The following is a 21,391-nucleotide window of genomic DNA, read 5'->3' as shown; positions in this document are numbered from 1 at the left end:
TATTTGCTCATAATTGAGGTGAAATTTGGGCATTATTTAAGCCAGTAGGTTATTTTGCCTTCAAAACGTTGGCTAAAAATATAGACTTAAAATGGTTAGGACTGGAAGAGACCTTAAAGATCATCTAGTTTCAACCCCCCTGACATGGGCAGGTACACTTCCCACTCTTTAACAGGTTGTTCCAGGCCATGTCCAACCTGGCCTTGAATAGCTAACTTCCCATAGCTTCTTTAAGAAAAAGAAAATATTTATTTACTTACAGCACAACAATTCCCAAATGCTGGTATTATCACCTGCACATTTTTAATAATAGGAAATAATTACAATTACTCTTTTTTTCCTAACAGACTCTTCAGTGTAAGAAAAACTGAGCTGAATTCCGATTCATGCTGCATTTTTGGCTTTGAAAACCTTTCACAGGGAGACTGTTCCACCTTGGTATGGGTTAAAGATACATTTCTTTCCACAAGATACATCACACAAACGCTCATGGCATAATAACTTTTACTTTGTTGCAGCACATTAGATAACAATTGCTTCCCATCCAAAGTCCAGTGAAAAAAAACAATTTCCAAAGCAATTCTGAAGACTCCATAAGTAACTAGTATAAGATAAGGAACTTCATAATGTTTTGATGACATATTCTCTCTCTGCTCACTCACTGTTGGTGATGATCATCCGCTCAGTTGATCTGGAGAAGTTGTTCTGGTTTATATGAAAGCAACTCCAGTGCCTTTACGTTTTGAAAGCAGGAGCGTGTTTTTGATATTCTGCAGTGGATCTTCATTTTAAATAAAATTGTCTTTTTTTCATTTTATGCAGTCACTGATGCCTTTGTTTGGAATCATAGAAATTACATGTAGGAAAGTAACTTGCCAATTCTTCTATATATTCCATGAGCATACGTTGCAGACGACATCTGCATTTGGATACAGAAGATAAATACTAAATTCCTATTTCTTTTAAGGGTTGTGGCTAAGCTATAGCTGAAGTATGCAATTTTTTTCTGTGTTCTTGATTTTGATTTCTTTATCAGACTACTGAGGAGTAACTTAAGGTGCAAAACTTCTGGTTTTAAATCTGCAAATCTACATGATAGTTATTGTAAACAGTGGTTTTAAAACCTCTCCTGAAATATTGGGAATCCATTGTTCAATTCACTGTTTATTTGTCTTGAAAGGAAGTTGTTGCTCGCTTTATCCTCCAGGCTGAGCAAATTGTATTTGGGAATAAAAAAGTGTGGCAGCTGAGACTTTTGCAGGCAATCCAGAAAATATCCCAGACATTTCTGAAAGCAATAATCCAGGTCTCCCAAATGCCAGTCTGTGTCGTTTGGCCATATGACACATGAGTGGAAAAAAGCAGTTTTGACATGATACGAACAGAATTTTTCCAACTTTTTGGGGTATTTCATCTTAAGTTGCTCTAGAAGATGCTTCAGAAGCTTAAGACAACTTTTCCTGTTAAATAAATAAGAATTTATTAGGTATCTTCCATATAGTTCTAAATATGTATTTTAGGTATTTAAATACACAGTATTCATGAAAACAATAAAATGTTCTTACTTGAATAACATTTTCAATGATGTTTTGAATAAAATCTGAAGAGAAGTGCAACAATAGGCTGAATAATGCAGAACTACTGTGTATGAAGTCAGATTCTAACAGTGAAGGTTTTCTACTTTAAACTAGGTTTTGTGTGTATACCACTTTCACTGGTAGCCACAGCAACATAGACAAAAGAAGTGTTGGTCAGCAGCATGCTCACACAGTGCAGCCTTCCCACTATAACATGACCTTGGAGCACTGCTTAAGATTAAAGCTGCCCATTTGATATATTGGGGTATTTCACTACCTTCTTGTGACATGCCATGAGGAAAAGAGATATATGCAGTTTAATACACTGCTAGGTAGGGGTGTAGCATGTCTGTCTTTGCTTTTCATAAAGGAAAGACAAAAAATTATGCATTAGTTGTAACTTTCTTGCTTCAGCACAAGGTGTAATTAAGTAAACTAAGAAGTTGCTTTGCCATTAAGGGGAGGTTCTGTACCTCATTTGGGTTTTGTTCTTTGAAGAAATGTGGAAAACAGTCTTTATGTGAGTGAAAAATCCTGATCCCATTCAGCAGGTTCTTTCCTCATCATCATTGTAGAAACTGCCTTGGTATGAAGTGTAGGTATTCACTCCCAAAGCTCAGAAAGCTGAGGCATCAGACTTCTAAACTGGTTCTAAACAGGACTGAGTTTGGGAAAGATTAAACAAGTAGTACCTTTTTGCTTTCCAAGGCAAGTCTGGAGTGTAAACCTGTCTGTGATTTGTCTCCTCCTCTTGTTGAGCATTTGCAAGTCAGATGTTCAGCGAGTACATGCAGTGTTGTACTGCTGTTAGGACAGTGATGCATAAAAGCCTTCCTTATTCTTGCTCCCTATATTATAAGTAATCAGCTTCAGATCACATTCTTAAATGTTAAACTGAAACAGTGCTAGCCTGGCTCACACAGGATTAAAGTGAAATACTTGTATGGAATACCAACCTACAGCACTTTAGTCCATCAGATTCACAACATGTCTTTGAGCTGCCGTGGTTATTCAGAATGTCCTTCTCGATATGCGAGAAAGAGAGTCGCCAGGTGTTTCCTAAAGTTGAGTACAAGATTGTTAAATTGTTACACAGCAGCAAGTACCAAGTGTCTGCAACAGGAAAAAAAAAATGCTTTATAATTGACTTCATCTTAAATATCAGCAATTTCTTTGTACTTAAATAAAATGTAATTCAGGGACTACAATTAGTTAATTCCTCTGGAATTCCCCAGCTGTTCCACCAAAGGACAAGTAGGATGTTATTAATATAGGACATAGTTAATTGTTTGGATGTTTGAACTATATTCTTCAGACTGCTTGGATTTACGTTTAAATTAATTTCTGAACTTTCTTGCATGTGTTGAATGTGATTTGGGGACTTACACTACTCGTAGAAATCCACTATCTTTGAACTCCTGCATTATTAGCCTCACTGCATAACCTTCCTGGTTTTGAATAAAAAAATCTTCACCATTGGTTTCCGTTTCTTTGAGCAAGTAATCAGCTTGTGAGTTTGTCTCAGGTAAGGTGACTGTTCTAAAGTATTTCTTTTTGTCCTTCTGGTCATGATACAAGGAAGAAGTTCTTTACTGCGAAGGTAGTGGGACACTGGAACAGATTGCCCAAAGAAGCTGTAAATGCCCCATCCCTGGCAATGTTTAAGGCCAGGTTGGACAGAGCCTTGGGCAACATGGTCTAAGGTGAGGCAGTCCTGCCCATAGCAGGGGGTTGGAACTAGATGATCTTAAGGTGTTTGCCAACCCAAGCCATTCTGTGATTCTACGTTTCTAAAACCAGTGGTTAACACAGCTCAACCCCCTCTTTTAAAAACACCAGCAATCATTTTTGTCTTCCTTTCATAAATTAGACTATTTCCCTTGTCTGATTCAGTTACTCTTTGCAATTGAATTTCACAGGAAGAGATAGCCCAGTAATGATTTCCTTGGCATTGTTAAGATGGGCATGCTAATTTTTAAAAAAATACCAGATTGTCTGAACTCTTTGTTGAAATCAGCAGTTCTTATAGAATGATGACAAATTGTGATGTTTCTGCAAACTCATGTATGCTTGGTGTGACAGTGGCCTGGAGAAACAAAAACAACGTTGTAGCCATATAAGAGTTCAGTGAGAAACCAAATGTCTTGCTAGGAAAGTATAGTTTAGTTCCTGTGGAAGTCTGTAACTTGTGTATACAGTCCCACTTACAGGGATGTTCCTGCCTTTTTAGAAAGCTCCTTTTACTTTCTTCTTAAAAAGCTGAGGAGTGCATGTTGCTGTTGAGTACAGCACTAGCACAGGAAAGGTTTATATCCATGGGTCTGACTTGGCAGATTTAATATAATGCTCTTAGCAACAGTCAGTGTGCAACCCCGCAGAGTAGTTTTGTCTTTAGATTTTGATACAAGATGAGCAGTACCACAGATCTGATGGTTTTAAAGACAGATTTCAATTGTCTTTGATCCAGATATATCCAGGATAAGATAAAAATCTGTACCTTGAAAACAGAATACTGAACAGAATCTGGATACCCTTTTTTAGAGCACTTGAAAGTGATCAAGTTCTACAGAAGGTATTTCATAACATAGACTTATTGTCTGTATTTGAGGTACCTCTTAGAACCTTTTCTTTTTTGTTTTGTTTGGCTACTAAATAAATTGATTTGTTTCTGAACCATCCCTTGACTTTTCTTCCCAGCCACAGTTCAATTTTGAGGCCATCCTGTGTGCTGGGTGGCCAGCTCTGCTGAACTTCCAGTGTCAAGATGATGTCTACTGATATGTCTGCTGCTGGAGGATTTTTGATCTGAAGAGTTATTGCAGGGCTTCCAGCCTTTCTCCTTTGCACAGTTACTTCCACATCTAGCAACAAAGAAGAAAGCGATTTTTAGACAAATTTCTATATTAGAAACTTTTTTTAAGGATGTTAACATGTTAAGAGGAATTTAAAAATCAGTCAAAAGAAATATCTGGGTTCAGCCATTGCCTGTTTATCCTTTATCCTCCTTTATCCAGGATTTTAAGTAAGAAGGCCTATTGAGGAATTCTAAGAAATCAAGAACACTCTTCTTGAACTGCTGTGTTTGCTTGATTTACTGTGTCTACAGAATGAGAAATGAAGTAATGTTTTTCAGGGAACTGCTTCATTATTGAAAACACTGAGACCAAAGAGATTAGGCCACAGTGTTTCTGAAGGCTTGGGAAAAAAGAGGACCCTAAGAGGGGATATGTTTTCTACATAGTTCGATATATTAGGTAGTGTGTAAGAGAAAGCTTTTCCTGTTGCTACCCGTTCAGCAGCAGGCAGATTCAAAATAGACAGGTGTCCCGGGTTCAGCAGTAGCAGTCATTTTCTCCTTAGTAGCTGGTGCAGTGCTGTGTTTTCAACTTTAGCCTGAGTTTTGGCAGTTATAGTTACATTGCCACAGAGACACTTGACTGGGGGGAAAATCACATCTTGTTAACAACAGGGCAATGTAACTGGATTTTTAGCACTCTTAGGTGAAGCTTGTTCTCTCAGTACTTACCTTTAATGGTTTTTACTTCTTGTTTAATAATTTCTCTTAGCTCTTGAAGCATTTTAAAGGCTGATAATTTCCCCTCTTCATCTAAAAACTTCAACAAATATCTTTCTTTTGGATTTCTTTTAAATGTTGCATAGTAATAGGCTCCAGTATCATCACATTCATCCAGCTGAAGTCGTTCAATAGGCATTACAAGCATGATGTCAAACTCATTCGGTTCTGATATCTGCAAAGCATGAGAACAAAACAGTCAATGTGCAACTTAGGTTTTATTCTCTTTAAGCTGTTATACCGGTTGCAGTTTTATCTACGACATAGTGTACTTCTCATGCCTGGGGTGAAATGTGAGGTTGTTTCCGTGGATTTGCATTACAAGACTGCTGCTGTGTGTTGCAGTGGAAAAGAGAAATTTGCTGATAGCAGTTCGTTTCCCAGCTTTCCAACTTATAATTTTTTGAGGAAGTTTTAAGATTCTTAAGCCGTTCTAATACATAAATGCTGGTCTTAGTCATTCTTTTGTACACAGGGATTAGCTGCAAGGAAAAGCAGAAAAAGCATTGCTATGCCTGGAGCTGGCTTTAAAATAATAATAAAAAAAATTTTCCCGTGCTTGACTTTGTTTCAGACCGAGCTGGACACAGAAAGAAGGTACTGCTATTTCTCCCGACTATTGGAAAAACTACAAACTGAAAGCTGGCACAGGGCTTTTCATGCAGAGGTATTCCCGACTCCGGTTACACCAAGCCTACCTGCACGCTGTGCACGGGCAGGGGCTTGCTACGGCTTTAAAGCAACTCGCGTTGAGGCAGCATCTGAGTGCACACGCATTCATCTTTCAGTAAGTTAGATATTTCATAATTAACTGTTCTTAATTAACCCTTTAAGTCCTTTTCTCGTCCGGAAGGGCCAACTTACAGTTTGTTCTCGAGGGGCAGGCGCTGCGCGGCACCAGCCCAGCCAGCCGCCCGCCGGCTCCCCTGCTGCCGGGGCTCTCGGGGTTCCACTTGCAGCCCCGCCACCGGCGTGGGGTGCGTCGCCCCTCTCTGCCCCGCTCCCTCCCCCCCACCCACCCACCTTGACGTGCTCGTAGTAGCTGCCGGCGCCCAGCCGCTCGATGGAGCTGAAGCTGCCGCCGTTGCTGCGGAGAGCCTGGATGAGGCGCGAGACCACCTTGTTCACCAGCTCCGACGCCTCGGATACGTCCTCGCGGACCAGGGTCAGCCGCGACACCACTCCCCGGAGCCGCGGGGTTCCCGCTACCGACGGGGAGCGGAGGACAGCCCCTGGGGCCGAGACCGCCCCGTCTGGCACTGCCCCTCGTCTCCGTGCCGCGGGGACTCTGGCGGACGCTGTCCCGCTCCGCCGAGCGGGGAGCTTCTCTCCGCCGCTCGCTGCCGGGCCCGCCGGCAGGCTCTTGGCGGCGGAGGGCCGCCGACGAGCGGTGGATCTCCCCCTCCGCGGCGCCCGGGGTGTAGCGGTGCCGCTAGAGCTGCCACCTGCGCCCCGGCCCCGCGGAGCTGCGGGCCGCGCCCCGCGCCCGCCCTGCGGCTTTCTGCCACCGGCACCGTCCATGGCCTTCACTCCCGCTCCTCTCCCGCTGACCGGCGGCCGCTGCCCAGCGGGAGAAGGTTCCCGTCCCTCGCCTCGAGCAATTTCCTCTTGCAGACACCACGCCTCCTCCGAAGAAACGAAAGTCCCGCCGGACGGGAAGGGCAAGCCTTCCGCGCTGCGAGTCACTGCCTGTCTCTACCTACCCGGTGCTTCCCCGGCGACAGCCCAAGCGCGGGAAAGCTCCGACAGCCGGCCAGCACCGTCCCACCTCCCTCCAATCCCCTGGAAGCGTTTTCCCCTCCCGGGAGGTCCCACCCGCAGGCGGGACGTATGGCACGCGGGAGCCGGGAGCACTCGCCGGCAACGGGCACCGCCTACCAAGGCCGCGCCTCCCGGAGCAGCACAGCGGACTGCCGCAGAGCGGCTCTTTGCCCCGCGGATGCCGCCCCGCAGGCACAAACGGCTCCGCCCCCAAGCCGCTGAGGCGCGGCAAGCGTCCTCAACCGCCTCCCGCTGCTGGTTCCGGTCCCTCTCGCTGTTTGTGGCGCCTCTGCCGCCGACGCCATGTTGCTGCGCGGCAGCTGGCGCCGCCTGGCGCTACCTTCGGCACCGCTCCCCTGGCAACGCCGGGCGGGCAGCGAAGTCGGAGCTGCGGCGGTACCGCGCTACGAGGTGGTGGTGATCGGCGGGGGCCATGCGGGGACGGAAGCGGCGGCGGCGGCTGCTCGCGGCGGGGCCCGCACGTTGCTGCTCACGCACAAGATCGGCACCATCGGTACCGCCGAGGGGGTGCCCGGGGGCCGGTGGGGCCAGGCTGAGCCGCGGGCTTGGGGGAAGGGGTACCGCGGGGAGGTGGGCCGGGCCTGTTTCCCGCGGGCGCCTCGGGTGTCCCCGGCTAAGGAGGGGAAGTTGCGGGCGCCTCGGGCGACGGTGCTGAGTGGTGTCGGTGTGTCCCGTCCGCAGGGGAAATGTCCTGCAACCCCTCCTTCGGCGGCATCGGGAAGGGGCATCTCATGAGGGAGGTGGACGCTCTGGACGGGCTGTGCGGCCGGGTCTGCGACCGCTCCGGGGTACACTACAAAGTGCTGAACCGCTGCAAGGGCCCGGCCGTGTGGGGCCTCCGCGCCCAGATCGACCGCGGCCTGTATAAGGAGCAAATGCAGGTGAGGCCGGGCTGGGGTGAACACCCCTCGTAGGAACTTTTACAAGTCAAACTGCTATGTTCAGAGGCATAGACGGTTCCTTGTGGGCGCTGTGCGCTGGACGGGGTGCCTGCCCTCGGCTTCCTCCTGTCCCACGGCCCTCCGACGGCGGCGGCGCTTGCCTTCTGCAGCTGTGGCCCTGCTGGGGCGGAGGGGTTCGAGAGCATCTCTAGTGTCTGGGGCCCTGAGTTTACCCTCTTCAAGGATGCGTTAATCGTGTATATTTAGCCGTGTATGGGAATATCTGTATATGCAGCCTGGTAGAAATGGCAGCTACTGTTAAATGGGAGTGAGGACAATTTAAGACAAAGTCAAGAGTGATGATTAGTTTAAAAACACACGTTTTTGTTTCCAGGGGCTTTTTTTTCTGCATGTTTGCGGGCTGGAGCATTAGAATGAATTACTCAGATCCAAAGTGTCAGGATACCCATGTCACAGACACCGATTGTTTTGTTTTTTAATGCTTTCTTATCAAACCTGTGGTGTAAACTGTTGGAGCTCAGCATAGTTTAAAAGATTTTCTAGTGTTTTATATACAGGCCAGACTTCATGACCAAAATTTTTTGTTTGAGCTTAAACTCTTCTCTGTGTGTGAGAAGTTCTATTTGATAGATCAGGATAGTACATAGTACAGTAACTGAATGTCTGCCAAGTGAACTGGTGAGAATGGAAAAGGGAAGAAGGTGATAGATGTTCTGGAAATCAGCAGGATTTGGGACTGCCCATATGTCTCATAACTTACTAGATTTTTGCAGTAACTCCTTTCATGACAGAAAGAAATCCTTAATACACCACTGTTGACAGTTCATGAGGCATCTGTGGAGGATCTTCTCTTGACAGATCCAGAACCAGACCATCCTGGAAAGTGCCAAGTCACCGGAGTCATTCTGGGTATGTGCTAGTCACTCAGCAAGCACCTTCAGATCCTCTACACTAAGAGCAGCCCTTGGAGTAAACATTTCTGATTCACCAGTGAGAGAGTTGAATTAGCTGATAGAGGTGATTTAGACTGAGTGTGGACTAAACTAGGTCAGTATGTGTAATACAGTGAAAAACATACCTGAGTAGATGGGATAGCAGAAGGTTACGTGAGTTTTATTTAATTCAGGCTAGTGATGCTGAATTCCCTGCTGCATTTTGTCAGCAGTATGTGCTGCTGACAGCACTACAGGGCAGTGGCATCTTACTAATAGCATCTTGTGCTTTATTACCTCTTGCTATTCTAGTAAACAAGCATTCTGAAATAAAGACCTGGATAAGAATTTTTCCCAGGAGTGGGTTTTCTGTGTTAGGGATAGCATGCTTAGGAATAAGAAATGCTGCTTACTGCGGTTATTACTGTTGATGCTTTTATTCTTGAAATGTTGATTCTGATACATAATAGAAGGTGGATAAACCCTCAGCGAACAGTTAGTCTAGTTTTAGACAGAGCACTAGGATAGCAGGGCTTTGCTGATACTGAAATATGTGTATCTCTGAAAACTTGCTGTTTCAGGGGATGGGAGCACAGTACATGCTGGGAGTGTCATTCTGACCACCGGTACTTTCCTGAGGGGTATGGTCCTCATCGGACTGGACACGTACCCGGCTGGGCGGCTGGGGGACCAACCAGCCATCGGGCTGGCTCAGACTCTGGAGAAACTGGGATTTGCTGTGGGCAGGCTGAAGACGGGAACACCACCCCGACTTGCCAAAGATACCATTGACTTCAGTGGTCTGCAGGAACGTGCAGCTGACAATCCTCCAGTGCCGTTCAGCTTCCTTAGTGAGGCTGTGTGGATCAAGGTGGGAGAGCATGCACCAAGTGCATGTAGAGGCGGGATGGGAGTGGTTCTGGGAACGTCATGCTCAGAATCAGCTGGGAAATTGATGGCTGGGAAAGGAAGCTGGCCTGTACTCATACTGGAGGTCTAATGTCTCTGAGGATCCCTAATGCAGAGGGAGAAATTGCTTGTTTTCTTTTGAAAGCAAGTACCTTTTTCCTCTCACTTATCAACTTGTGAACCAAACATGCTTTACTTCTCAAGTCAGAACTGCATAAAATATGATATTGTTAGTAATAGTATTCAGGTGCTGGTTACATGGGTGGCTTTACAAAATGCTTCCATTTCTAGACCCATATTGTGGAGATTTATGATATCTTGCTTGCTACCCTGGCTCTAGAATAAGATCAAAATATTGAAACTGGAGATCATTAACAGTGTTGGCTGGGAAAGACAGTTATCCACAGAGCTCAGAGGTGGATATATTTGCAGTAAGTTGAAAGCAGATGAAAATTTGCCAAAGAAAATCTTGGAAAATTGATGGTGTTCTTACATAATGTAGTTAAACAGCACAGAATTAATTATCAGGAGTTGATTTGCCCAAGAGCATATAGGAATTACAATAACTTACTATAATTAGGGTGGAGGTGAAAGTAGTATCACTTGAAGTACTTTGTATGTGTAGGAAAGGCTTTAAGGAGTTGAGGTGCAACATTATTATTATTTTGAATGTGAGTCTATTGACTGTTTCAGAAAAAATAGTGAAATACTTTACATGGTGGGGTTTGTTTTCCATGTTAATTGCAGGGGTTTAAGAGATTTCTGTTTCAGTTTTATTTTCTTCACCAAACTTCAGCTGGCTGTTTATTGTAGGGTCAGCACTTCTCTTACTTCAAAGCTCTGATGTCCTGTGGTTAATTTGAATGCTGTTATATAAAATGTTGCTTTAATAGGAATATCCATCCTGCAATTCAGAATAGAGTGTATAGAACAGAACTTGGATTCTGGGCTCTCGGGTTCTGTTCTCTTCTTGGTCTGCTTTTGGGCATATTGCTGAAGTTCTCTGATTGCTTCTGTTCTGTCTGTACAGTCAGTATGATAGCACTGCCCATGTCTCTAAGAAGTGCGAGCCAAGTGTCATGAAAAAGCCGCCTTGGAAGTCCTCAGAGTTGTTTAGTAAGAGTACAGTGTTGTGACTGGGTTAAATTAAAGTGAGCTCTGGCCTCTTTCAGCCAGAAGATCAGCTGTTGTGTTACCTGACTCACACTACCCTGAAAGCCCAGGAAATTATCTGTGATAATCTCCACCTGAACAACCATATAAGGGAGACAACAAGGGGTCCACGGTAAGTGTGTGTGTCATTGTTTAATCCCATCCAGTAATGCAGCCATTCACTCACCACCCCCCCCCCACCCCCCCTTCTGGTCAGGATGGGGAGGAGAATCAAAAGAATGTAAACCCCATGGGTTGAGATCACAACAATCCAATAACTAAACTATAATATAAAACTAATAGGAATGATAATATTAATAACTATAAGGGAAATGACAAGGGGAGAGAATATAAAACTAAAAGGGGGAAGTCAAAAAAACAATAAACACAAGTGATGCGCTGTACAATTGCTCACTACCCACCAGCCGATACCCAGCCTGGTATCTGGGCCTTCTGGGTGTTTCCCCACAGTTTATATACTGGGCATGACGTGCTGTGGTGTGGAATACCCTTTTGGCTAGTAGGCTAAAGCCAAAACACAGCACTGCAGCAGGTACTAGGAAGGAGGAAAAAAAACACAACAAAGGTTACAGGTGAAACCAGGGCAGCATGGCATCATTCAAGACTCTCAGTGGCACAACCTGACAGTGTGTGGGTTTCTCTTGCTTTCCTTCTGGCAAGTTACTTTTTCTCCATGTCAGGTGGTGCTCATGGCTATTTGCCGTTGCAGGTACTGTCCGTCTCTGGAATCAAAGGTTCTGCGCTTCCCAAACCGGGAACATCAGGTGTGGCTGGAGCCCGAAGGCTTAGAGTCCAATGTCATTTACCCCCAAGGTGTGTCGATGACACTGCCACCTGAGCTTCAGGAGCAGGTGATCAGATCCATCCCAGGCTTGGAAAAAGCTAAGATCTTACAGCCAGGTGAGGGGGGGGTGAATAGGTTTAAATTTACTTGTCATAGTGGCTACCAGTTAATAAAAATCAGATTATGTTTAGAGCATAACAAAGGAAATATGAAACAAAATGAATTCTTGAATGCAGGGGGCTTTCCTTGGTTGGTTTTATATAATAAGTAAAAATTGATAATCTAAGTCATTCTGCCCCACTCATTGTCTTTGCCAATAAAAGGAACCTTCAAAACCCCTCCCATGAGATCTGCCTTGTTGTTTGTCATAGGCTACGGAGTGCAGTATGACTTTCTAGATCCCCGCCAGCTGACTGCTTCTCTGGAGTCTCGTCTTGTTCAGCGCCTCTTCTTTGCAGGCCAGATAAATGGCACTACAGGCTATGAAGAAGCTGCAGCTCAGGTGGGTGAATCTGATCGCTGCTCAGAAAGGGATACTGCCTGGGCATTTGTCTTTGATACATAGTCTTGCTAGGCCCATCTTCTGCTAATGAGATGTTCTTACTTTTGTTGCTTACCCCGATTCCAGACTTGCCCAGATATTGCTACTTTTAGTATCTACAGTTGCTGTTATTGAGATTGCAATGATAAAAGTAATTGGAAGCACTGTCAAATGTTTCAGCACAGAGACTATGCAGTGCATGTAATTGCGAACATGGGAATTTTCTCCACTCCTGTCAGCAGGGGCCAAGAAGCCCTTCAGACACTAGTAACATCACAAGAAAGAAGTTGCCTACATTACTAGCACAGGCTATTACATTTTCAAAGATACAGTTTGACACTTGAGTCTTCGAAGGCAGAAGTGCTAGTACTTCAGCCAGGAAGAGACTGGTAACTGTGTTTTGTGTTCTGTCTGCCTAGGGTGTGGTTGCTGGGATCAATGCTTGCCTACGGGTTCATGGCAAGCCCCCTTTCATTGTCAGCCGCACTGAAGGCTACATTGGTGTCCTGATCGATGACCTTACCACTCTGGGCACCAGCGAGCCATACCGGATGTTCACCAGCCGCGTGGAGTTCCGCATGTCCCTCCGGCCTGATAATGCTGATGCAAGGCTCACCCACAGAGGTATTTTGTCATGGTGGCTCTTGCAGTGAGCAGCCCTGCCTTGTCATAGATCTCTGTCTCCTACACCATCTGTCTCTGCAGGCTTTGAAGAAGCTGGGTGTGTGTCACAGCACCGATATGAACAAGCAGTTAAGATGAGAGCTGCTTTAGAGGATGGAATTGCAACACTAAAATCCCTTCAGTTCAGCATATCCAAATGGTCCCAGTTAGTACCAGAAGTTCATATCAGTAGCGGTCGAAGGTTGCCTCTCAGGTAAGTGTTAAAGCTGAAGCTCTGACCTATGCTTGCTTTAGCTGGCTTGTAATTTCACAGCAGTTGTCCCTCCTTCCTGAAGCCATCAATACTCCTAAGATTCCAGCATTATCACCTTTAGAGGACAGACACCTGAAGTTTGTCCATAGAATAAGTGTGACATTGGTGTTTTTACTACACTGCATTTCCTAGTGCTGACATAGGCTCCCAAAGCAAGGGTGTTCTCTACTCACCCTGTCAGCTTTTGCAGTCCTTATTGAGAGTGTCACCAAGTGGTCATGGTTGTTCAGTGGGTTGCTGCTTTGCTGAAAGCTTAACAAAGCAGCAGTTGATTTCACGCTACCGTCAGATGGTAGCTGTTCTTGTACACAGAGGCCTTTCTTCCCTTACCCATCCTTTATCTCACCTTCTCTTTTCTGTTGTTTTAAATCAATGACTAAGACGTAACTCAGTCTGTGTTCCCCTACCTCATCCCTTCTATCTTGCTGTTCATTTTTCATAAAGAGGCCCTCTTCAAGAGTTTAACAGCTCTTTTGTATACCAAGAGGAGATAGTAGGGGTGAGCTTGGCTCTGCAGTTCTGGCTTATGTTGAGATCTTTACAGGTTTGAGCTGGGAACAGCTGTAAATCTGCCTTATGCAAGTGACTCCTTCCTACCATAAAAACCTAACTCCTGTTCTCCACAGTGCCTTTGATGTCCTTCGATATCCAGAGGCCAACATGGAGCTTCTGGCAAGGGTTGTCCCAGAGCCCCTGGGAAAGCTTGCTCAATGGAGACAGCTGGCAGAGAGATTGAAAATAGAAGGTAGAGTACAAGAGTTATAATCTCTTAGTGGGATCTGTGTATGTTGTGTTCAATAAGGGGTGAGCAAATCCATTCATCCCAGTGTGTTTCGTGTTACTGCTTAGTGAAACGAAGTAATTGTTAGAGCATGCACCTTTTACCATAGGCCACACACAGCCCTGTGCTAGCCACCTGGGTCTGTTTCACTTTGTGGGGTGAGATAAGTATTCGGGTCCACTCCTGGTTTTTTCCTGCTTACTGCTCTGTCAGACAGACCATCCTTTGCTGGGATGAAAGGAAAAGCCAACATGTGTATCTTAATTCCTGTAACAAATTAAAGAGTATTAATTCCAAAGTAGTGATGTGAATTAGGCTCTTTAGTCTCTGCAGCTGGAAACTTCCTTAGGAGCTTTTGGCAGTCTCAGTGGAATTTCTCATTCTGCTTCAAAGAATTCCTGCAGGTGACCTGTTTCACATAAACACCCATGTCTGGTCTTGTTCTCTCATCTTCCATCACAGCTGCTTATGAGTGGTGTGTGGAGAACCAACAGCAGGAAATAGAAGAAGTGCGTCGTGATGAAGCCCTCCGACTGCCTGAGGACCTAGATTACTTTGCCATTGATGCATCACTTTCATTGGAGGTGCGGGAAAAACTGGACTCTAACCGTCCCCAGACGGTAAGATACTGGGTCACAGCAAGGTTGAGCAGCAATGAAATCCTTTCTGTGTCTTCCCAAGAGGCATAGGGGGTGAGAATAATCAGGGAAAGGAATACCCACAGGTTTCAGTCTCTTTTTTTCACTAGTGTATAGGTTTGTTCTTGGTTAACTTGCTCCTGTTTCCACGTGCAGATTGGTGCACTCAGCCGCATCCCTGGAATTACACCAGCTGCTATTGTTAACCTGCTACGATTTGTGAAAACCAGTCGCCAGAAGGCAGAAAGGCTAACAGCTTTACCTCAGACTGACAAATACTTCCCAGAGAAAATGTACTCAGAGAAAGCAGCTTCACAAAGACAGACTTCAGCAAAGTCTTCTGAAAAGAAGCAAGAGTATCTTTGTTAAAACACCTTTGCAGAGAAGTGTACCCCTGCTGCCAGAGTACACGGCAAGATCACCTGTGCTCACAAGCCTCTTCATGGATAAAACCTGTGCTGGCTGGATCCAAACCAGTTCTAGTTGTGTCCTGTGGTAGTGTCATTGAGTAGAGCAAAGATGACGAAAGCACAGACCTTAAGTAAGTGTTCAGGAACCTAAATGCAGCCTGAGTTTGCCAATCCAAATGAAAAGACAGGGGAATTGCTTTTAAAATTCCTCTAATTTGGAAGATGTCAGATAGTAAAAATCTGTTCTAAAGCATCTTGGAAAGGACAGTGTTTTGGTCTTCTGAAACAGGTAAGAAATGTTACTGTGCTGAGCTCATGGCAGCACAAGAGGATTTGAGCTGGAAGATGTGTTCCATAGACTTCAGTACTTGTGTTCATAGCTGTGCAGTGACTGCGCACAGTGTGAGGTTGTAACATGATGTCAGCCAATAGGAAACGCTTGGCTATGAGAAGGTATGCCACACAAATATTTAAACTTGAGTAAGGGAGTGAATGTAAACACTCTGTTTGGGTGGGGAGTTCTTTAAAATAAAGCTTATCTCAAAACTTGCAAAGAACTTGGTTGTCACTTAGCTTTCAGTAGAGCCTTGGCAATTCACTGGGTCTCAGTTCATGCAGGTAAGATGGGGTGAGGTTGGCTACAGAGCTGGTGAAGGCAGCTGGAGCAGAACTTGTTGTCTAGGCCAGGGTGCTAAGGAATAGAGGGGCATGTTGGAACCTACCCCAGAAGCCTCAGCTCTGAGCAGTGTGGTGATAGACTCATGTGCTGGGGGCCAGTACGCAGCTGACTTGGCAACCCAGGGAAGTAGGGCCAGGGATTTCCATGTCCCTGTGTCTGTGGCTTTCTTCCTTTCAGCTTTGTTGGCTCAAAGAATTACTTCAACCTTGTCAGCTGTAAATTTAGCAAAGGGAAGCCAGCTACGTATTCTGCAGTGTACCCCGGCTCCAGCTATGGTGCTCTTGAATTCAGCAGTGTGAATCCAAAGAAGCCCTGAAGCCTTTGCCTCTCTGTTTAAAGCAGCGGAGCTTCTAATCAAAGTTTCATGCTTTCTTCATTGCATTATCTTTGCAATGAAACAAAAAGCCAACACTTTTTCCTTGGCTTTCTGTGCTAAATTTATTTTGGTGCTACAAAGGCCTTGGTTCTGGTCTCTAAAACACCAGTGTAGATCAAACAGTGATTCCACTGAGCTGGGCTGCACTGGTGTCAAAGAGCAGAAGGAGGGGGCTTTGCTTTTCTTACTTTAGGAATGTAATAATGTACAGCTGTGGTCTAAGAGGGAAGAGTTAACTCCAGGGGGAATTGAAGTCATAAGTGATTGGTGCATTGCTTTTCAGCAGATCTGTAACAACTGGTCTGTATTTCAGCCTGAAGTGGGTCTCTGGCTACTGCTGAGCTCCCTTCTTAAGACACAGTGTCCTCTGTTCACATATGGAGGCTAATGATGTCCGTATTAGCCAAAATAGAAAACCTGGCACATACCACAAGGTTGAGAACTGGGAGTTCCTCAGGTGTCAGTTTAATGTATACAGGGCTTGCCACAACATCCTGTGCTTGTTGAACAGGTCTTGTTTGAGAAGACTGAACAGGAATTCATAGCTTCAAGTAGTCCTATTTGTTTTCTTAGGAAAACCAAGCACGGCAAGGCTACGTGAACTGCTGTAAATAGCATGGGCACATTGGATGCAGACATTGTGCCACCTGCTTTCTAACTCCACCAGGGATTTGTTACAAGACCCAAGGTTTGTGTTTTAACATGAAGACAAAGTGAGCTTAGACCCTCGTAGGCCCTGTGGTCTCACTAAGGCCAACAGGATAGGAAGGGCAGAACTGGAGGAGCCCACCTTTAATGTGGATGTCTAGTTGCTTCTCCTTGGCCCTGCAGTAATGAATCCCACTTTGTCCTCCTGCAATCCTTACTGTGACCAGGCAAGCAGAAAGGGTAGGATACATGGTGGGGATGGTCTAACTCACTGCACATATGAAGGGCCTTTGTGTTCCTTGTTTCAATGTGAAACTCCCTTTTTTTTTTCCTCTTGCAGAGCACAGGCCTGGTGATCAGCAATTTTCCCTAGGACAAATTTCCTCAGGTCTCTGCCATTCTGTCTTCTACCAGACTTTCAATACTCCTGTTGTCTTCCTTTCCTGTTCTAGTTTTGATTTTATATGGTGCTTGAACCACCCTGTTTCTTCATCTTTATTTCTGCCTGGAAGATGATAGCAAGAGAAAAATGGGAAGACTTCTTATGCTGGGAGACACTAAAAGCTGTTGCCACCCAGTCTTTGATAGTCTTGGTGCTGCTGGACCATTTGCAATGGTGCAGCAGTGGCTGCACTAAATGGCTTGCCTTAGCCCCCCACTTTGCTGGCTCTTGCAAGCATGGATGTGCCTCCTACTTGAGCATTGCCTTTGCACTTTGGTAAGTAACAACCTTAAGTTGCAGTCATTTTAGGTGCTCAGAGGTTTATCAGCTTTGATGCCTGCACCTCCTGGGTTGTGCTCCTCCACCCAGTGAGACCTCATTTAGTGGATGCAGGAGGAATCTGCTGTGCCCTAGGAGCTCCTGTTTCCACCTGGGAGGTGTTCTCGGTGCTCCCCCCAAGCCATGGCCTGTGCTGCGCAGGGTGCTTCCTCGTGTTTGTTTCTGTCTCTTTCCATGGCTTCACAGGGGTAATGAGAAATAAATGTCCCTCCCCCTTGTGCTGACAGCTTGGTGGCCAAGGTGTTCATCTGGAAGATGGGAGACTTGCTCTGCAACTGCTGTTACAAAAATGGCAGATAAAAAGGGATCGATTTTTGATCTATTGTTTTACGGATAGGGGGGTGTTGGAGAAATATGCTGCTGCATCTGCTTATTAAACCTGCATGTGTAACTGAGGGAGAAGACCAATGGTATTCCCATCAGAGGCTCTCTGATTCTGTAGTCACCATCATGTTGCCAACCACAGTGCCTGGGCCTTGCCCTCTGTGCCAAGGAGTACAGAAGTGCCAAATCTATCCTGAAAGCTGGAGGCTGCAACTTCTCTGCCTCTTTGTGGACTTAAGCCTAGATATTTTGATGGTCTGTGAAGTCTCCTGGGGGCGTTCAGCTGTGAATCACGGGCTGGAACATGCCCTCAGCTTTCCCACCGGTGTCCCTGCAGAGTCAGCACCTCTCCAGTGCCGGAGCGGGTCCACAGAGCCAGCAGAAGCAGGCTGCAAAGGGCTGCCTGGGAGGAGCGTGGTTCAGCAAAGGCCGGTGCTGCGCTGGAGGCGGGGGTGGACGGAGTGAAGGGTGAGGGCGTTCATGTCTCACAGCAGCTGCTGCCCCCAGCACGAGCGCCAGGAGGCACGTTTTCAGGCACCGCTGGGGACCGTGAGCACTCGCTGTTCCTGTTCCAAGGGACATAGCGCTCGGTGTGGCTAACTGAAGAGCGGGCACGGAGCCAGGTGGGAAATGAGCTCACCCTGCCTACAGGGCAGCAGGAGGCGACGGGAGGTGGCAGCAGCGACTGCGCTCCTCTGCTGCAGTTTACGTGGCTCGCTTTGAAACTTGCCGTGTGTGACCAGGTGGTGCCTGGTGTCGCAGGATCCTGTGAGCCGGGGGCACGGCTGAGCCGGTTGGGTTCTGCCCTTGTCCCATGGCACCCGGTGGCGCTCTGTCCGGGTGGCACTTGGTGACGCTGCCCCGGCGCGGGGCCGGCCGGTGGTGGCGTCAGGCATGAGCTGGCCGCAGCTGCACCGGGTGCAGGGCGGTCACGTCACAGGCGGTGATCTCAGTGCTCCTGAGCCGTGACACGAGTGGGGAAACGCCGCGGCTCCCAGCAGGGAGCTGCAGGAGCTGCCCTCGCACGGAAGCGACCGCAGAAGAGCTGAGCTGAGCTGAGCTCTTGTTGGGGCTTGCTCTCTCCCTTCCCTGCTCCTGTGCACGCACGTGCACCCCCTCCTTCCTCAAAACACCAGGGTACCGCCATCCGTAACACGCTTTAGCAGCAGGCTAAGTATTAGTTTCTGTCGCTAGAAACAACAGTTAAGTAGGAACAAACCTACACTTACTTTTAAATTCATCTACTCCTGTTTTTTTTTCTTTGGGAAAGAGTATAAATACTCGTTTTACACAGGGCTTGTTTTACACAGGAAGATTCTTAACACCAAAAAAGCCTACATCTTTTTCTCCAAAATATCCATCTCCTGTTAGCAGAACCACAGCTTACAGAGCAAAATATTTACTAAATATTTAATAATATAAAATTGCAATTAATATAATGTATAATAAGACTAATATAAACCTAATATAAAAAGTAGTAATAATATTTAATCATTGGGAGTGTTACACTCTCTTTGCTAAGGAATTTAGCTTAGAATCCAGCTTTAAGAGAAAATGCAGATTTTTAAGAAGTCTGGCAACTGCAGTAATTAAAATAATTAAAGCAAAAGCACCATAATAATTTTTGTATGTGCATATGTATAATATATTCATATGTGTGTGTATACACACACATATCAATGAAAACATGGGAATTTTGCTTAAGATGTGCCCAGGTGGCTGCAGATGAGCAAACCTGAAATGTTCTTTTAAATTTCATCCCTACCTGCAGTAAAACTGCACTAGACCAGGTTGCTCCAACCCCATCCAACCTGTCCTCGAACACTGCCAGGGATGGGGCAGCAACAGCTTCTCTGGGCAACCTGTGCCTGCACCTCACCACCCTCACAGGGAAGAATTTCTTCCTAATATCCCACCTAAACCTACCCTCTTTCAGTTGAAAGCCATTCCCCCTTGTCCTGTAAAAAGTCCCTCTCCAGCCTTCTTTAGGTAGTGAAAGGCTGCTCTAAGGTCGGAGGCTTCATTCTGCTGTCTGGTGTTCAGGCTGGCTGTGCTGAGCTGTGCAGAACAGGGAGCTGGGTTGGGAAAGGGGCTCTGCTGTGTCTCTTCCCCTTTGTGTTTAGTAATCCAGACTTTATTGAGCTGAAAGGAAAAAAGTGTCCGACTGCTGCTGTCAGGGCAGGCCAGGCCCCCAGTCAGGGGGGAAGCTGGCTCTGGTTATTCCAGTGACTAAATAACATCAAAAATAGCACATTAACCCTTGGACTTGTGTTTGTGCTGGGCATGAGCCAGCAGATGGTCCTGCAGGATGACAAGGTGACTGCACCACTTCTCTTGGGAGAGCCAGGAGCAAGCTGTAGCAAAGTACATCAGCACGCTGAGGGCAACCCTATGGGTCAGCATCCCCATTTACTCCACATTTCCTGTGTTTTACCCAGCAGATTTTGAGGAACATGCATGTTTAACTGTCACCTTATCAGTGCAGAGAAACCAGCAGGTAGGAATCATGTTGTGTAAATATTTGAAACATAAAGGAATTATTGACAGGCAGCCGGAAAAGTAACGTCAATTTACATTAACCTGGTCGAGTGGAAGTGAGATTGGAACTAGATGAGCTTTAACGTCCCTCCTAAACCAAACCATGCTATGATTCATAATGGAGAAATAATTTGAAGGTAATAAGGATGATTCAGGAAAGGCTAAAAACCTACAGCTTTTGGGGTTTGGAAACTAATACAGATTTGCTATGTACCAGCTTTTCCTTCAGCTCTTTTGCATCCTGGGTATTCTCGTCTTCCTCCTGAAGTGAAGCAGTTTCAGCCCTCCCCTTGGTAAGCAGTAGGAGCATTGCAGTTGAGAATTTGGCCCAGTGTTATTTTCAATAGTCACAGTTTATTCCTCTGTTTAGTTTATGGTGTGGCTGTTTTTTTAAGATTTGCGATTTCAAAAGTGTTAATCCCTAGACAGAAAGTACTCTTTGGTGCAGTCAAACAACATGAAGAATTTGAGAACTTGAAAATAATCATCATAAACTCACAGGGTGCTAATACTGTCAGGAATTTTCCATTTGCACTGAAAAGGGAGAGAGAAAAAACTCCCTGTAGAAACAGGCTTTGGATGCAGCAGTCACATTGAGCAGGATCTCAGAGAAGCACAAACCATAGAGGGACTGAGGAAAAAAGAAGACTGGCTGATCAGCAAAGGTGGATCAATTGTAGATCTGGGAAGGAACAGATAAACAGCCTGAGTTAGACCTGGCAAAGGATGTTAAACAGCTGGTATGAAGCTCTGCAGCCACCCACATCAAGGGAAAGCAAAGGAAAGGAACGGTGTTGTTTGTAAGGAAGCAGAGAGCAAAACTCACCCTGCGCACCCAGAATGTGGGCAAAATCAGTTTCCTCTGGCTGCACACACCAACCACTGCTCCTCAGGGCACATGTCTCCATCAAAGCCCCTGGCTGCCTCCAGCAGGGTCCTTTCCCTGTGCTCTCCCTTGCATCCATCCAGGGCTATCCTCCAGGGCCAGCCACAGCATGGGCTGGGAAAAATGGACCCAGCTCGGCCAGCACTGAAGTGACGAAGTTTTAGCATTAAATACAGAAGGCTCAGCCTCCATCCATTGCAGCAAGGAGAACGCCTATAC

General features: G+C 46.0%; 2 protein-coding genes across 2 annotated transcripts; one reads left to right on the top strand and one right to left on the bottom strand.

Annotated features, from left to right (window-relative positions):
* Positions 1–620: 620 nt before the first annotated feature.
* On the bottom strand, positions 621–6,757 carry CGAS (cyclic GMP-AMP synthase). Its single transcript, XM_061460475.1, has 5 exons — positions 6,175–6,757; positions 5,104–5,326; positions 4,190–4,438; positions 2,534–2,636; positions 621–1,460 (listed from the first exon to the last, which is right to left on the bottom strand). The coding sequence occupies exons 1-5, from the start codon at positions 6,670–6,672 to the stop codon at positions 1,118–1,120; spliced, it is 1,416 nt and encodes a 471-aa protein (XP_061316459.1). The 5' UTR covers positions 6,673–6,757; the 3' UTR covers positions 621–1,117.
* Positions 6,758–7,188: 431 nt separating this feature from the next.
* On the top strand, positions 7,189–15,497 carry MTO1 (mitochondrial tRNA translation optimization 1). The gene is given in 13 exon segments (XM_061460470.1): positions 7,189–7,426; positions 7,615–7,814; positions 8,627–8,744; positions 9,349–9,638; positions 10,849–10,961; positions 11,559–11,749; positions 12,005–12,135; positions 12,594–12,798; positions 12,880–13,051; positions 13,738–13,856; positions 14,355–14,512; positions 14,687–14,890; positions 14,892–15,497. Coding segments are annotated over 13 exon segments (2,250 nt in total). The 5' UTR covers positions 7,189–7,215; the 3' UTR covers positions 15,030–15,497.
* Positions 15,498–21,391: the final 5,894 nt, after the last annotated feature.

Source organism: Pezoporus flaviventris, unplaced genomic scaffold (genome assembly GCF_033815535.1).
Source record: "Pezoporus flaviventris isolate CSIRO_AGI_PZ_B2104156 unplaced genomic scaffold, CSIRO_AGI_Pfla_v1 ptg000031l, whole genome shotgun sequence".
NCBI classification, from domain to species: domain Eukaryota; kingdom Metazoa; phylum Chordata; class Aves; order Psittaciformes; family Psittacidae; genus Pezoporus; species Pezoporus flaviventris.
This window is presented reverse-complemented; position numbering and strand designations above follow the sequence as displayed.